At 43.9% G+C, this 17,486-nt stretch overlaps 1 protein-coding gene across 6 annotated transcripts in view; it reads right to left on the bottom strand.

Moving 5' to 3' along the window:
* Positions 1-6,578: 6,578 nt before the first annotated feature.
* relch (RAB11 binding and LisH domain, coiled-coil and HEAT repeat containing) overlaps positions 6,579-17,486 on the bottom strand; it is a 46,593-nt gene continuing 35,685 nt past the window's right edge. For 5 of the 6 annotated variants that reach the window (XM_069190859.1, XM_069190858.1, XM_069190860.1 and 2 more), the window contains 7 exons: positions 17,347-17,429; positions 15,129-15,192; positions 14,748-14,886; positions 13,928-14,044; positions 11,348-11,436; positions 10,053-10,123; positions 6,579-7,187 (listed from right to left, as the gene is read on the bottom strand). In XM_069190859.1, the coding sequence (XP_069046960.1) occupies positions 7,067-7,187; positions 10,053-10,123; positions 11,348-11,436; positions 13,928-14,044; positions 14,748-14,886; positions 15,129-15,192; positions 17,347-17,429 (684 nt within the window). In that variant the 3' untranslated portion in view covers positions 6,579-7,066. Of the gene's footprint in view, positions 7,188-10,052; positions 10,124-11,347; positions 11,437-13,927; positions 14,045-14,747; positions 14,887-15,128; positions 15,193-17,346; positions 17,430-17,486 lie in introns of those variants that run through there. The other variant, XR_011189843.1, reaches the window with a different exon arrangement.

Raw genomic sequence — 17,486 nt, 5'->3', positions numbered from 1 at the left:
AAGACATGCAGTGACCTCAGTGAATGACAGGCACCAGGATCAATGGAGTACAAACTCAGAGACTGGTCCTTCACTGTGATCATATAAATCTTAAAATCTTTTTTTTACCTCACCTTAGCTGTTACTGAAGCTACTAAACAGAACAATAACACGTCAAACAGTGTTAAATAACTGGGAACCTGAGTAAAAAAAAAGAAAAATATCTATACAAACTCTAGAATATATACCACATCTTTCTGGAAAAATAGACTATAACCAGTCACACTGAAGAATTGCTTTAGTGCACATATCCAAGGGCAAATCAAATCATTGCCACTTAGGGCTCTCAACCATGCAACCTAGCATGACTGGCAGGCAGGCAGAATGACATCCCATTCTCCACTGCTTTCAAGTTATTATATACAGTATGTACACATGCTATCAATGCTATTAGTATAGATTTCTAGGTCAAATCAAAGCATCAAAGCTAATGGCTGCTGCTCCACCTTTTAGAGAAGCATGCCCTCTAATTTCTAACTGCAAATGTGACCTTTTCAATAGGTCTAATAATCTACCTGTCAGATTGCAAAATTAACTGCAGTAAGGCACACTCAAGCTTTTGAAATCCAAGAGCTAAAGTTGTTTTCTCCTACCTGCTAACCTCACCAGCTACTTGCTCTGATCCAAGTTTTGATGGGTATGTGGGTGAGTTCTATCAGCATAGTGCTGGTGAAGTTTAAACCAGTAACGTCACTCAACCTTTTCTGTAATCAATCAATATTTCTATTCACACATCTAACTCAAATTAAAAGAGATCTTAAGTGTATATTCTCTGAATGGTTTTCAACTTAACACAAGGCTCACTTCTATCATGTTAATAAACTATTAAGCTCTCTCTCAACTGCAATGCAACGCAGTTTTCATTTTAAAATGTCACTCTTAAACAAGCCGTTTAGTAAATATTGCAAAAAAAAAGAAAACATAAGAGGTTGTTTTAAAACAAGGCAGCTATAGATCTCTTTAGCTGTAGCAGTAAACAATGGGTGTGTTTCACCCCCCTGTAGATACTGTCTTGAGTCACTGTCACCTGTCTTATTTACTCCACTCCAGTCACACACTGCCCTGAATTGTTTCCTCATAGACCAGAGGCGCAGATTTCCAGGAGCATTTTGTATTTTGAATAACCGTCAACTCTGTACTGTGTGACTCTGATCCTCATTAACTTTTTTTTACATTCCCTTGCGACCGTTCATTTCCTTCTTAAATCTGAAGTATGCCAAGATGCAAATCAGGTGCACATGCGCTCAGACAGTGCCACAAGATGCTGACTTTTTTTTACTGTTTCCTTGACACCTGATTCTCCACCATGGTTAAATTATGGGATAGTTTTTGGATAGAAAGCCAACCTGGTTTAGGCATGATTGCATGATGTGTATAAAAATTTAAAAATTGCATCCCGGAAAAAACATTTGCATTGCTCTCCTGAGACTCCAGGTTTAACAGAAAAAACAGCATAGAGATTTCTCTCTAATTCTCAATCTGCAACCACGGAGGATGACAAAGGCACATTGTTTCTTACTGAGGATACAAGTAAAAGAACTGTTTAATGACCTTGAGTCTTTACTATCCTGTGCTTAAAGTCTTTAATTTGACATTTACTTTTCTATGAAAAGAGAATTTCACTTTTATGACACTGTAAAACAATGTATGAATGTCAAAGAATGACAGTACTGCAGAGAAAGAGAAGTACATTTCTACATTTAACAGTTTACAATGAACTGTTGAAAAATACTGACTGGTACAAATTGATTCATACTGTACTAGCAATTTTGCCTCTTAAATCTGCTTTGAAAAAAATCTAACGCTCTTTTTTTCTGATGCTAGCTATTAGTAGATGACATCTGGGGGGTTGTTGATTATGTAAAGCTTCGCAGTGCTGTTCTGAAGGGACAACACACTCTTTCTTCCAGGACTTCTGCACAGGTAAAGTTAACAATATCATTGAAACCCTTTCTGTTTTCTAGTCAATGTGAAACTGGAACAAATAGACTTTTTAAATTGTGTTAAAATTGTAGGTGTGCTATTTTCCACCATGCTTTTAATAGACTAATTGAAGTTTCACTTTAGGTTTCCACAGCAGGAACAGTGAAACATGAGAAAAAACAAGTAGAATATACAGCAAGTACAGTACCTTATCAGGACATTTCAGCACCGAGAAATTGAAATGAGATGTTATTTCCTACCCGGAACTAGATAAACAGATAGCAATCATTAGGATTGTGAACTTCAGCAGTTTCACTGATGGCAAGTACATGACGTTAAGTTATTATTTATCAAGGGAAACGGTATCTATTAGTTATAAGCAGAGAGGATGATAATAATAATAATTATAATAATAATTGCTTACACTTATATAGCGCTTTTCTGGACACTCCACTCAAAGCGCTTTACAGGTAATGGGGACTCCCCTCCACCACCACCAATGTGCAGCATCCACCTGGATGATGCGACGGCAGCCATAGTGCGCTAGAACGCTCACCACACATCAGCTATCAGTGGGGAGGAGAGCAGAGTAATGTAGCCAATTCATAGAGGGGGATTATTAGGAGGCCATGATTAGTAAGGGCCAATTGGAAATTTGGCCAGGACACCGGGGTACACCCCTACTCTTTTCGAGAAGAGCCCTGGGATTTTTAATGACCACAGAGAGTCAGGACCTCGGTTTTACGTCTCATCCGAAGGACAGCGCCTGTTTACAGTATAGTGTCCCCATCACTATACTGGGGCATTAGGACCCACATGGACCACAGGGTGAGCGCCCCCTGCTGGCCCCACTAACACCTCTTCCTCTTAAATGATGTCAGAAAATCACGCAGAACAGATAGGCTGTCTGGGCTCAGACTTGACTGAGTGCAATACCAATTACACATGGCACAGTACCCTGACAGGGACTCATGCTTGTTGTTCTTGTGATGTCTCTCTCATCTGTTGGCCTTCAGATGTTCAGACCAGCAAACTGCTGCTTCCCCACCCAGGGTAAACAGTTCCATTTCCTTGGCCCGGTAGTATTAAAATATTTTTGTTTTTGTGAGTAATATGATTGATTGTACGGATTCCTTCCATATTAAGCAGCGTTGGTGCGGACACCATAATCCAGCAGTTCCCGTGCACTTTCCTGACAGCAACGCTCCGGTCCACTAGAAAACCCCCCGTAAAACAGCAGCTTTCTCTACAAGGCTTATAAGAGACACAGTACAAAGGCTTGAGAAACAAACTCTTGTCCATCTTGTTAATGTTTTGCTGATTCTCTGCTTGGTTTCCAAAAAATAAACAAGTAAAAAGACAAAGATTATGACAAGAACATTATTCTTAAGAATTGCATTTTTTTCAGCTGCTTATGGGCAACTGTGCGCTCTTGTGGAAAGTCTTTGCAAACTTCAGTCCTTTTCGTGAGAAATAAATGGTTCCAGTATTTTAAATAAAAAGGAAAAGAGTGACATGTTCATGTGATTAATGCAGCATGGCTTCTCCTTGGCTTGGAAGTTAGCCTGATCTCTGATTCATCACTCGACTGCCAAACTGCCTTTTTTTATGACTCACTAGTCTCTCTCAATCTTTTTTGTAGGCACTACTTTAGAGATTTTACTAACCGGACTTGCTTTCTGAATGATTTCTGTACACATTAAGCAAAAATGATTAATCCTTTTGATTTAAGAGTATTAGCTCTTACAGGTTAAAGAAAAGAAGTGTTTATTATTACACAGTAAAAAGTAAATCAGTTTAAATGAAAAGGTAATACTTTAAGCAGGTTGCATTATATTTCTTAAAAGCTTTTTTTTTCTCCCACTTGCTCACCAACAGAACCCGCAGCTCATATAATACAATTGAATTCACAAACTACCAGACATCTTTCTTTACCTAGCAGGAGTTTGGTCTGCATCTTTTTTTTTCTAATAATCGTGATCTTCTGTAGTGTAATATAGTCATTCATACTGTTTTTGTCACTTCCTCTTTTATCTATTTGTTGAAGAAAGCTGTAAAACGAATAATGCACCAGAGGGTCTGGCTGCCTTATAGCTCAAAGAAGGGAGTAAGCAACTGGATATGATGCTACCAGCAACAAAGTGACTTAGACTGGCTGAAAGACCTCCTCTCATTTGTGGTCTTTGCTCTGCTTTTACTGTGGTACACACTCTTACATGATGCCTTAATTAAGATATACAGAGCATCAAAAGAAACTGCTCTAATTACGCCTGTATTGTTTCTGCATTTGAATACTGATGACATTGTTTTGGCATGTTATCAATTTTTGATTAATTGATCATTTAATCACCGTTAAACACTCAGGTGACTTTGCTGCATAGGCTCTCAATCAACATCGCTGCTGAGGACCGATTGGGAAAGCGACGAGGAGATTTACCCTGCTGGATGCCAAGCCTAAAGTAAAACAGGCCAGTATGCCCTGCTGATCACGACAACGGTATCTTTACGCCTTCTGTATGCCGGAAGGCCATCACACTGTCGCTTGCTGTTTTGGGCTCACCTACATCGATGTCATCACGCGCCATCTTCGTGGCTGTGTGGCGATGCAGGGCGGTTGAACAGCCACTGGAGAGCCCCAGACTCTCCAGCATCCACCCACGCAACGCAACGTGGAACCACAGCCTCTTCACCGGAGACTGGAGGGGCTTTCCCCCACCGATGGAGGTCAGCAAGCCCGTCGCTAACTGCTGTATGAAACGAAGCAGTCGACGGCGAGGTCCAAGTGTGGTGTAGCATCCCCATCGATGCGTCTCTCCATCTGGCGGTGACGGAGGGGATTCTGACTGCATGGCAGGACCTGGGACACTGGGCGCTGGCCCTCCCTGGCACCAGGATTCCAGCAGATCCTCAGGCTGTCTGTGTTACGGTCACGCAACAGAGTAGGGATGTCCTGCTCACTGGATCTGGGGAGGGCGAGTGGCACCTAGGGCTCAAAGAAGAACTTGCTTGTGCAAATTCAAGAAAAGAATTGGCACGGAACCCCACAAGGCAGCATCTGCAACCCTGTATTGTTTCCAGTGGCAGCCACACTCTGCGAGTCTGGATTGTACAGCATCTTCAGCCTTCACACAACTATTAAACTCCCAGCCTCTCTCCCTCTCACCTATGATCTGAACCTCACAGTGCCTTCTTTCTTACCAAAGACTCACACATTGACTTGACGCGGTTTATCAGTGCTGTTCCTGACCTATCGGCCATGTCCGATCAATAAAATGTCAGCGCACCCGTTAAAAGATTCTAATTTTATTGACAACACCTTTGAAACCAACACAGTTATAATTTTTTTGTTGCTTAGTGTACATTAAGTGAATCGTTTATCAGAGCCGAGGGGTTGCCTATCAATCCCAGTAAAACTACAGAAGCATGAGAATTTCAAGAAGTGCAGCTGGACCCCCATAAGCTTTGCAATTCCCTCCAATAAAGTCTGAACTACAGCAATATAATGTTCGAAATCTGGTCTTTTGAGCACAACTGGAAACATCCATTTTCAGTCTGTTTTTCTTGGCAAGGGCTGTGGCTCAAACAGACTTAAAAAAAACCTGGACATTGTAGAAGACAAAAAAAGCAACAGCCATGTCTTCTTGTTTTACACAGATCTATAATGAAGGAATGCTTCAAAATCTGCGAACGCCAGCTCCAGCCTGCTTCTGTTTTGAGGCGTGTGCGCTCTACGATCAAACTAATAAACACGACAGAAGGGGGTGTGTAGGGGTGTCATCAAGCCTTACATGGGAACACCAGCTGCCCTCTGTCCTTGACAGCAGGAATGCGTTAGGTGCGTGCTGCTGGCCTTTTCCAATGACAGAACAGCAGGAGACTTCTTGACGTGACAGGGATGCTCCCATGGGCTCCTGATGTAGCCAAGCTGACAACTCACCCGCCTGTAGTGCGGATTATGCAGTAGATGCCCCAGTCTCAAGATTCAAGCCCCCCAGTGAACATCTGTGGGAAGAACTGGGAGGAACTGTAGCTTCTAGGAACCGGAGACTGGGGAAGAGCATGCTTGTGCAAATTCCAGATGGCCAAACAAAATCCTTTAACTCTTCTGCAGCCAAGGGCTGGGTGCCGAACGAGTGGAGAGTGATGAAGTGCACACAGAGTCCTCCTCTCTCCACAGACAAGGCCACAGGCGCTTCGGGTGTTCTAACATGCAAGACACTCAAGGACCGTGCTGGGTCTACCTCAGACACAGAGACCGTCAGCGCTGGTGCTTCCCTCTTTGAGCATCAACGTTGAAGAAAAGACTTGTCAAAGGAAAAAAAAAAGTACAGAGATCAGCCTGGAAAGGAGAAATCTTCCGAGCCGCCCGTGTAGTCAGTCCCTGCTTCGTGGCAGACACCTGCAGGCTGGCCTTATGCTGTTCCTTCAGTTTCCTGTCTTGTGCCGGATCGGGGACGACGCAAACACCCCCCCACACTTTTAACCGGGGGATCTGTCGACAGGCAGGTGGGCAGGTTCAGGAAGCTGACCTTGGAAAGGTTTTCTTTCAGAATAGTACTTCTGGATGGAGATCCTGCCACTGGGGTGTTGAACAAGCAGTCATGGGCAGACATGGCTTAAGAACACTTCACTTTTATTACTTCATGACATCGACTTTAAATTTACATTATATGGGTACCGTTCTAATAATTCAGTGTATTGTACAGTTATTTACTTTTAGAACATATCCACAAAAAAAATAAAACAATCCCAAAACATTTCCACCCACTAGTAGAAAACAAAACAAAACAAAAAAACAAATGGCAGAAATAGTGCAACACAGAGACAGGAAGGATCTTGAGTTTTTTTTTTCTAAACCACCTGCACCAAGAAAAAAAAAGTACTTGGGGGAGGAGAGTAATTGAACACAAATGAAAACAAGTGCAAATTTCTTTGGAATTCGGAATAAAATTATAGCCACAGTACACAGATTAAAAACAAAAGACGCAAAAACGGACAAAAAGGAAAAAGAAAGAGGAAAGGCAGAGGAGAAACTTCAAGTACGAGGTGCCGGGCTGCGCGAGGGTCCTTCGCAGTGTGGGAGCAGCGCAGCGCCTGCGCGGGGTCACTTCTTGCGCTGGAACACGTTGGCCAGCATGGCGCCCGAGGTCGTCAGCTGGCCCATCTTGTTCAGGAACTTGGTTTTGGCATCCTCGCTCACCAGGCTCGCCGCGATGGACATCGAGCTGCGGGGGACCGGGAGAGGAAGAGGAAAAACTAAAGGGGGAGACGAGGTCAGCGGCGCCCCTCCTCACCACGGAGCCCCGGCGGTGCCGAGCAGACCGTGGTGGCGTCAAGGAGCCCCACCGCCAAGGCCAGGACGCTCACACTCTGAGACGAGATCCGCGGGTCGGCGAGCTGCTAACCGCCCGACAGGCTAGGCCGCATGCCCCGCTCTCTCGCTTGTAACCTTACCCTCACCTGGGTCCCCAACGACATTGTTTCACCGGCGCGTCTGTGTGATGCATCCTATTTTTGTGGAGGATCATAAAGAGGCCAAAACAACTCAACATTCAACCATGTGTCCCTGCTCTATTGGCATTCAAGTTCTTTTTTTTTTTTGGTTTCCTCTTGTTGCACGTTTTTTGCAAAAGACAATTTACCCGTAGAGTAGTGCACTGCTGAAACAAAACCAGGTGCGAGCAGGAGAGCTGTTTGAGTGATTTACCCGACGTTTCTACATCGGAAACTGTCATTCTAGTCTAAGCAGAAATGATCTAGCATGATTCAACCAAACCGTATTTTACCTGTTAGAAACCCAGTTTACAGCTGTAGCACTAGTGCACAGGGACAACAACCCCTGAAATTAACAGACAACTGACATTATAAACACTAATCACATGGGCTTTCACACTCAGCTTGCCAAATACTGATTTATTTTTTACTATTACAAAAACAGGTAAGAGAACTGTAGCACGGAACGACCGCAGGTATTAACGGTCCATGAATTTCTACTGGACAACAGAAATAACCCTCATGGGAGCTCAGCTGTAGCTCAGTGAAATGTACCCAATGTCTGTTCCAGTGCTTCTCTGGTCCTGAAACCCAACATTGTGCTACAGAAACACAAATAGCCGACCAGCGCTGTTATTCACTTCTATTCTTGAAAAACAATCCATATATTTTTTAAAGAAATAAACTGTATAAGTGAAAACAGTTAACTGAGTGAAAAAGACTACAGTTATAATAAAACATACAAAACAAAAAGAAAAATACAGATCTCTGAAAGTATGTTAACTGTGCACGTGAATCATAATTAATGACAACTTTGTCCTGCTTTCACATCTCTACTCTGTATTTCACAATCTTCCTTGCATACTTAAAAGTTCAGCTTCTGAGAAGAGTGAAAAAGTGAAAAATTGAGAAGTCAGGGAGATAGATCTCCTCCTGAGCAGGAAATGGATTATTTCCCCATGACAGATCTTGCACACAGGGAGCACAAGTAGCATTTCTCCCACTGGACTATCACTTATAAACACATAAGTAATAAAATGCATCCCTATTCTTAAGGACTTTTGGGAAACGAATGCTCCTTGTTTCATAATCTAATAAAATAATACAATGAAAATATTTGTCAATGGCAGACACACAGAAGTACATTTACTTCTATTTACTGAACTAAAGATACATCCTATTACCTGTAGGGAATATAATTTCAGATTTGAAGCATGCAATGTAACAAGAAAATCCAACTGAGATTAAAAAATATTTTTGCAATAGGGACAGAACTAAGAGACATGTTTGGGAGCCCAAATATCACAACCTGATTAGAATTTGGGCACTAAGCAAACTTTTTCTTTTGTAAATAAAGTGCAGCACAGCCAAGAAGGTGCTGTTTAGTCAGAATTAAGGGAGCAAGTTCTGAATTATAAAATTGAGGAGAAACAGTATAATGTTAACAGAAAGCAGGTAGAGAAACAACAAAGCCCTAAAAATAAACTGCTTACAGCTCTCTCTCTCTCTTAACTCCCTTAACAGAAGTCAAAATACGGGAATATGTAAAATAAAATTAAGATGGTGATCAGTTCTTCTTAAAAAATAAATATTACAAGATGGTGCCTGAGTGATGAAAATGAGACACTTCTCTTTTTTTTTTAAAAGAAAAGCTTTTAGTACAAGTCCCCAACTGCTGTGGAGAAGGGGAAGAGCAGAAAAGGAAATTAGTGGTTGTGCTTTATATAGTGAATAGAAGCACAACATTTAATTAGGAAGCACAGGATCCACGGGGCCTGTTTCTCAGGGCAGGAAGAAGAGCAGCAGAGCTACAGAGAGGCCGTGCTGCTCTTCAGTCCCATGGAGTGCCCACAGTGATTGTTTGTACCGCATGCTGAAACACTGCATTCCAGCGGATCTCAGTCAGCAGCAGTCTCGGCCATCTCCTGCCACAACTCTAAATACACACATACACCAACAGGCTGTCTGGGCCAGTGAAACTGGCCGTCCCCTCTCGGGCCACCCCCCTTCACACCGGGACCCCTGCTGGTTCGGGGGCCAAGCCACGGACAAACCCACCCTGACAGCATGAGGGCCACAACTGTCAAAAACGGGACGCTAAAACGGTTAACTGATAAAAGCTCAACGTCCTGGGACAAAACCTGATCAGTAATCCCGATTGCTGACTGGTTCATTTGCCTCACATTTCCCATGATGCATCTTGCTCCCATTAAGCCACAGAAACCAATGATTTTACCAGCTGTAACAGGGACGAGGTGGACATTAAGAGCCACACTGCGGTTCAGAATACTGTAGCTGAGGTTGCCTCAAATTATAAGGATGGTGGGAGGAATCGGCTACGTTACATAATTAAAATTAGCCGATTTATTCAAGAGATTCGGTCTCCAAAATCAAAGAAAGTATTTAAGCTCAAAAACTCCACTTGCATTTTATTTAGATGCTGCTAATAATTAACATGAGCGGGAATTTGACTTGAACACGAACACTGGACACAGATGCTCCCACAGAGCCGCCTGCAGCTGCTAAGTTACTCTCAGTTCTTGAGTGAACCAATTCCCCAGCGCTGGAAGAGCAGATACATGCAAGACTGTTCTTACCCCTGTGGCTCCTGAACAGTCTTGTTTTCCACCTTCAGCTCACATTCCTTAATCATGGAGCTTAAAATAACCTGTGTGAAGAAATACACGAGATCAGGGATTTAAATAGCAGTCTGGAAAAAAAAAAACTTCTTCTAACAGCATTTTTTATTCAAGACCGCCCCTTTCACGTCAGTGGAAAGCCTTCACCTGTCCGACAGGTGACTTGAGCAAGTGGTCATTACTTTAATTCAGCGGGACGTACGGAGAACTACGCAACAGAGGAATTCATCTGAAAACGCAGTCCGTACTAAAACTGGTTTAAAACTATGAAAACGGTTCATATCCACGGATGTTGGGGAGTTACACACTTATTCCACATTTCCTAAATAACCTTTAAAAAACAAAAAAGGTAGAGAAAGAGCACAAAAGTCTTGCAAACAAATTTATTAATCCCACTTTTTTGTCTACTATTGCTCACCCTCCTATTAGACCTCCTAGCTATGTCCCGGGGTGCACAATCACAACTGTAAAAACTTGACACACATCTGGTCATGAAACAGAAATTGACTATTTCACCTTCTCAGATTGTCTCATGCAAAATATTAGGAACTCCGACTGCAAGGTACTGTGTGCTTGCTTGTGGGATTATAGTAATTGCGATTTAATCAACCCATCTGATGCAGTCAACGTTAAAATGGCTCGTGGCAAGTGGAGATGACCCGCCGGCTTGCGTTCCCGAAAATGACACAAAAAAGATGAAGTGGAGAAACCTGTTCCCGACAATGTCAGTTGATACAGTTATTTAAATGCACCGCTCTTCTGGAAGATGAACTGCAACTTGTCAACAGATCGTAACAAGGTGGTATGGCGCACAAGCGGAGAATTAAAAGGCTTGGAGATGGAAAAGCTCAAAGCCCCCATTCAGACTAATGCTATGATCACATTCAGTTATTTCACTTTCAGCATTGCCTATAGGCAGGAGTGCCACTGTGCAAGGCAACCTGTGAGTCTCCCGCAGGACTAAAAGGAACAAGCAGTGGCCTAATTCCTAATGCCGAGACACAAAGAGAAGGACGACAAGAAAATGAAAAGTGGGATGAGGAGACAGGAATCTGGGCGACTCGAAGCGAGCAAGGAAGTGTTGAGAGAGAGCAGGAAAGACGACTGCAAGACACTCTGGATCCTTGAGTCCGTCAATAATAAATAAAAAATAATAATTAATGTAAAATGATCAACTGCTCGGCTCAAGTACAAGGGCATTGGTTCTATGACTACAATAAAGAAACAAACACACAGCCTCTGAAGCTGCCTACCTCGTGCTCAGGGGAGAGATGCTCCATGTCAGTTCGTAGGCATCTCAAGCCAGGCAAAAAATGGTTCACCATCAGCTCCTCCGAGATAACTGGACACCACAGTTAAGGGGAAGCAAACTCAACTCTTCCACCATCCTAAAACCCCAAAAGTAGGCAGAGGTTTATACAATCAGATTTATCTTCATTAATAATTAGTTTTTAATTATAATGTACATCAAAAAGGAATGCAAGGACACATTCCCCTTTTAAAAAGAACAGAACCTTATTGATTCAGGTTCTAAACTGCTTGGCCTGCACTATTGATATTACCTTGTGCGAATCACATTGTGTGTGTCCATAATCACAATACAGAGAGATCATTCTTTCTGTAAAGAATTAAACTGGTACAAATGCCATTATATGAAAACAAACTTTTAGAATCAACCTTCATGAAAAATCCCAAAACTGTTTGAAATGTGTTGAAATCCCTAAGACATTATTTGTAAGTATAATATTTTGTATTTCTGAAGCTGGGATTACACTTTTCAACACCTCTAACTACTTTTGCCTCAACACTTTCTATATTTGAAAAAACAAAAAACATCTTAAAGGTATCGTGACTTAATGTCATCATTCTTAATAAATCTATTTACATCCTCAAGCAACTTCTTGTAAGTTAACAAATGTGAAGCTATTCAGCGCAAGAAATCTGGAGTATTTCCTATGATCAGTTCTCAGCTTGCTCTGCTTATATCTGCTGCGGTATCAAACTACGTCGGAACGATTTTAATCATGACATGAAATAACATGTTTGTGTCCCGTCCAATGTGACAGGCCCCACTCCCTCTTTGTGCAGGCAAAGCTTAACTGGTAAGGAGCTCAGGAGAGCTTACAACAAAGTCAACAAGTGCTTGGCACAGCTGTCTGGAAACCTCACACAGCTGTCTGAAAACCAACACTGCCATCAGCAGAGTTCACGAACGCCCGTCAGGAGATAGCTATTTTGTGGAAAACCTACACAAGGCCAGATGCTGGGAAATGTGACCAATAAGGAGGACCCTTCCTGCTTTTTGAACAGATCTCCTATACCACTTAAGAACATCACAAGGTTGTTTTGTTTCGGGCTTTAACATCAACCCTGCAATTTGGTTTATATGTACATATGAATAAAGGCCTATTTTCATTTTGCTGTCATGGGATATTGAAATGAAAACAAAATGCAGAATAACCACCTTCTTGCTTTGCCATTTGGTCAGCAGTAGAAAAAGAACGGAAGACAACATCTTTCATACATCTGAGATGGTGAAACTGTGCTGCTTCTCTTATTAACAAGGCAGCATTTATCCAGTTACATGCAAACACATTTATCTGTTCACTTCCGTGTTTTACAGTGTGTGTTTTGGGGAGAAAAATTAGTTTCTTTTGCCATTTTGACAGTATCTTTTGTTGTTTCAACAAGTCAATATCCACTCCAGCTATGACACAGGTTATGCTCCGATCAATACAATTCCAGTGTTCTTTATAAATACACACACAGCACTGCGTAGAGATTCCAGCTCAGCTTGCTGTTGTCGTCATCAAAGTCAACACAACGGGTGCCCCACACACGTGGCGTCGCGGTCTGCTGACAAGTCGGCCGCCTGTGGACACGACAGCCAGGGTGGCTTATAAAAAGACGACGCGCGGGTTGAACACGGGCACAGCCCGAGCAAGACCTGGCCATGACGTAGGAATCCGGCTGCGTTAACAGAACTCGGCGACAGCTAGTCAAACTATCAAGGGGTCCTCGACAGACTCGGAGAAAACTGCACAGCACCTGATGCCTCGGTCTGAAGAGGGCTTCTGGGGTAGTGGAAGTGTGCTTGCCGGTTTTCAGCAGCTTGCTGTCTGTATTATCTGAGGTCACAGGGTGGCCTTTGATGGCAATAAAGGAAACGGAGGAGATTTCTTTAACATCCCTGTTCTGGGTGTGGCGCACATGCCTCACCGAAGTAGCTCATGCCATTTACATAAAACGTCAGTTAAGAGCCTTCGGTTAAAAGTAATTACTTTAAGCATCAAGGCTGTTTTTTAAAAAAACGGCGACAATGAGCGCTGACATGTGCATGGAAATGTACCGTCTAATTGTTTGACCGCTATGTGATGACAAGCCTCCGTTACGGCTGTGTTAGAATTACTGTTTGCTTAGCAGACAAACTTGTGTAGATCAACTTCCAAAATACATCAGCTTGGAATTTTTTCCATTAAATACCCAGTACGTTTTCACTCTAAAAAGGACTGTTTTTTTTAAAAAGTAAAACACACTTCATTTGGGAGACAAATGGACCACAGGAACAAGTAGAGGATAATTCCAGGCCTTCTTCGGGTGCCGAAGCTCAACAGCTGACATGCCGGGCCTTCTCAGAGCAGAGATAACCTCGACTGGCTCCTTTGAGGCCAACCCACGCTGACACAGTTCCCCATTTGCCCCTAAACAGGACCTCCACTTTTAGACTTTCGACGATTACAGAGTCACCCAGATCTACCGCCAGAGTAACAGACGCAGACTGAGAGCCGGGCTCACAGAGCTGCAGATCTCCGGACAGCCGGACTGAAGGATACAGCAGCAGGACAGGGCACTGTAGGCTTCGAAGAGTTGGGTTGCGATGTCTAGTCTCTTGGCGTCCACCGCCTGCATGTTGTTACTCAGAGCCAGCTTGTGCAAATGAGGAAGAACAACTGAAAACAAATGACAAGAAGCGTGAATTCAAGGAGGCCGCATGCATGACTTCAGAAATACAGGCTCTCCAAAGACAGCACTAACATGACGGTGCAAGGACTTCCCCAATGAGCAGTAAACGCAAAATAAAGAGCAAAAAGAAAAACACTGTTCTTTTTTTAAAAAGAAAATAACCCCGCCATTTACAGAGATTATGCACCTGCATGTGAAAAGCAGTGCACTGCATCCAGTTGTTTATTCTAACAGCAACTTAGCAGGACAAAAGGCCGCTTTTCTTTAATGCACGTGAAAAGAAACTGTACAGCAGGACAACTGAACTGCTTTATATTTATACACAGCAGCCGTTTCCCTCACCAGCCTGTAACCCGTCCGAAGCTAAGCGAGGCTGGGCCTGGTCAAGGGAAGCCATGTTGCTGGGAGAGGTGCTGGCACACCAGCAGGTAGAACTCTTTCCTATGGGCCTGATCACACTCCTGCTTTTACCAACAGTGCTGTGGGATCTGTGGGCACAGCCGGCAAGACCTCATCTGAAGAATGCCACCACCCTTGCCAGGCCAGGGCACTGGGACTAGGGAGGTCTAAAACCAGAGGAAACAGCGCTACCTAGAGGTTGACCAATTACACCAAAGTGTGCCCCTCCCCAAAAGCCAAAATGCATCACGGACAGTGTTCAACAGCTGAGGCGCAACAGAAAAGACTCACACTCATCTCTGAACCTGGGCTCTGCGTTAGGCCCCACCCTCCCAAAGGTTTTAATAATCTCCATGTGCAAAGAATGCTGGTCTTGGTACTGGGGATCCTCCAGAAATGAGGCCAACTGCATCTTCACTCTTTCCAGCAGCTGAAACAGCATTGGAGCAAATAAAGTGCTATTGCACATATGGTATTATATGCAGACGGCTACTTACGGCTTTAAAGACATATGCTTATTTACCAAAATGGTTTAGACTTTAAATTTAAACAAACACTACTTTATAACTGTGATCAAAAATTCCTCCACGCAAAACTCACAACAAACAGCTGTCCTTCTACAACCCACACTGAACGGTTACAATGAAACTGCCGTCCTCATTTAACAGGTACCTCTTTCTGCGTTACCGTCTCCATGATCGTACCAAACGCGGGGATCGTAGATATTCTTACAGAACTGGAAAAAAGACATGAAAGGAAATACCCGTTCAGACATTTTTTTTTTTAAATATAGCAAAAAGACAAAACAAACAAAACAGATCCAAACAAGTCTAGTTGTAGTAATGAGCAGGCAAGCATGGATTCAGTTACGAGTTCATTCTGATGTCAATAATGAAACAGAACCAAAACAAGGCTAAAGAAACAGGTTGGTACTTAAGGTAACTTAAGGTCTCGCGTCTGCATTTTAACTCACAATTCGGGACCACCGGACAAGGTAATAAGGGCCGGAGCTACTCGCTTGTCAATTAAGGCTTCGCTCATGCGTCGCAGAATCAGCTGCAACCAGTCAAAATGCAAGAGAGAAACGGTGGGTGAAACCCAGTGAGTGAGGCCTGCAGGCCGAGGGCCCCGCTCGCGGCAGCCGGGGGGTAGCGGGGTGGGGGCGGGGCCGCCTGCGAGGAAAGGGCCAGCACAAGCACAAGCACAGCGAAGCGCGCCGCCCCCCGCGTTGGCTTCGAAGAAGAACTCCGCCACCCGGCGGAGCGAGCCCTGCTGCTACGCTCATCGTGAGGGGGCCGGTTTGAAACCGCGGTTCGGCCTCTTCAGTTTGGGAAGCCGTGTTGACTACCCTGCCCTGTGCGGATACACGGACCTGTAGCGCAGCGAGTATAAAGAGACAAAAAGAGCATGTGCTGCCCTAGAAAGGTGCAGTGGATAAGGTCGGGGAGACCCTTGTACTTCTGCGGTGAAAACAAGGTGCTTTTGGCACAGACACTCGAACCTGGAAATTGCCAACGGTCCTCGCTGTAAGCAGCCCCAGACCCTACGAGTGCAAGGGACCGTGAACAACGTGCTGCTCAGATGCCGCACTTCACAAAAGGGAAAGCCGGGCGGAGGCCAGTGTGGCCGACTGTGCAGGGCGGTCTTATTTTCCCCGCACTCCCAGCATTCCCAGCTGTCAGGACCGGCACTGAGGACACAGCCGCCTGACCGAGAAGGGAGGGAAGATGGCACACGCTCCAACAGGTGGAGCGGGCCTTAACCAACTCCTTAAGTAAAATGATTATTAATTAATTAATTATTATTATTAAGAAGAAGAAATATTAATAAAACGAAAAGTTGCGGAATCATGTTCGTGTTTCCACTAAACTGAACTAAATTCAAATGCGCGAGAATCTAACAGTTACACCGCACAAGGCGTCAAGTGTGGCTTTGACAAACTGTGCGGGAACGATTGGGCACATGTGCAAACTGCATCTAAAATGGAGAGCGAGAGGCACTTCTTGATCCAAAGGGCTGCAGCCAACCGGAACAAGCTGCTCAGCTAAGTGACGGGAGTTAATACCCTGACTTGTTCAAGACAAGTCTGGACGGGCTCCTCAGATCAAACAGGCCAGGTGGCTTGAGTGTCCGGTCGTCAGGAACCACTCTCAGGGTCCCAACATGACATGAGCCTCCGTCCAGCTCCCACACCGAGCACCTTTCAAAATGATAACCGCATCGCGTTTATTCAACAGTTTCGATCATTACCGCAACACGAAATACAACGTTATTGTGCTCTGTTGTGACGCACGTCGATAGAGACTTTCAATTCTCGTTTTTTTTGCATCGCACTGCCAGCAGAAGCTTTCTCCCCCACCATATTCACTGGGTGCTTGTTTGGATATGAAATCTAAAAATTGCGAATCCTGCAGGCAGAGAAGCACCATATAATAACAAGGATTGTTATTTTGGCTTGGGGCCCCAACTCGACTATTCTAGCACGCTATTATTTTGCAACGATCTTGTATCTCTGGTGAAACACACATGCTCCGTATACCTCTTTATGTGCGCTAGTCTCCGTCACAAAGCACAATCAACATGTCTTAATACTGTCCATAAGACAGCAGGAAAAAATAGCAGAGGCTACCATAAATACACCGAGGCATTAATAATGCAATGTAAATATTGGAAGCAACAGAGTAGTAGTATATGTGCTGCGTTTTCTAATGCATCTAAGTATACAGTGTTAAATAAAGCAGTAGTCAATGTTAATTGGTGTATTAATTGATAAATCTCTCCTCTGTGCGTGTGCTTATTATATACAGCAGACCGGGAGCGGTCAGGAGTTCACTCTTCAGAAGCCAAAGCTGGGCGCAGCGCCGGATGCACAAAGCAGGAGTCAACTTACATTTCAGGATCACTGGAGAGAGTAATGAGTGCAGGAGCGACTCTCTGAGCTACCAGAGTTTCGTTCACCCCCTTCACCAACAGCTGATTGGTCAGAGCAGGGTGATGTCACACGGGATGCACGGACAGAGCGAGCACAGT

This window comes from Lepisosteus oculatus, chromosome 6 (assembly GCF_040954835.1).
Source record: "Lepisosteus oculatus isolate fLepOcu1 chromosome 6, fLepOcu1.hap2, whole genome shotgun sequence".
In the NCBI taxonomy this organism is placed as follows: Eukaryota; Metazoa; Chordata; class Actinopteri; order Semionotiformes; family Lepisosteidae; genus Lepisosteus; species Lepisosteus oculatus.
The sequence above is the reverse complement of the archived record's forward strand: the minus strand, read 5'-3'. Positions and strand labels throughout refer to the sequence as shown.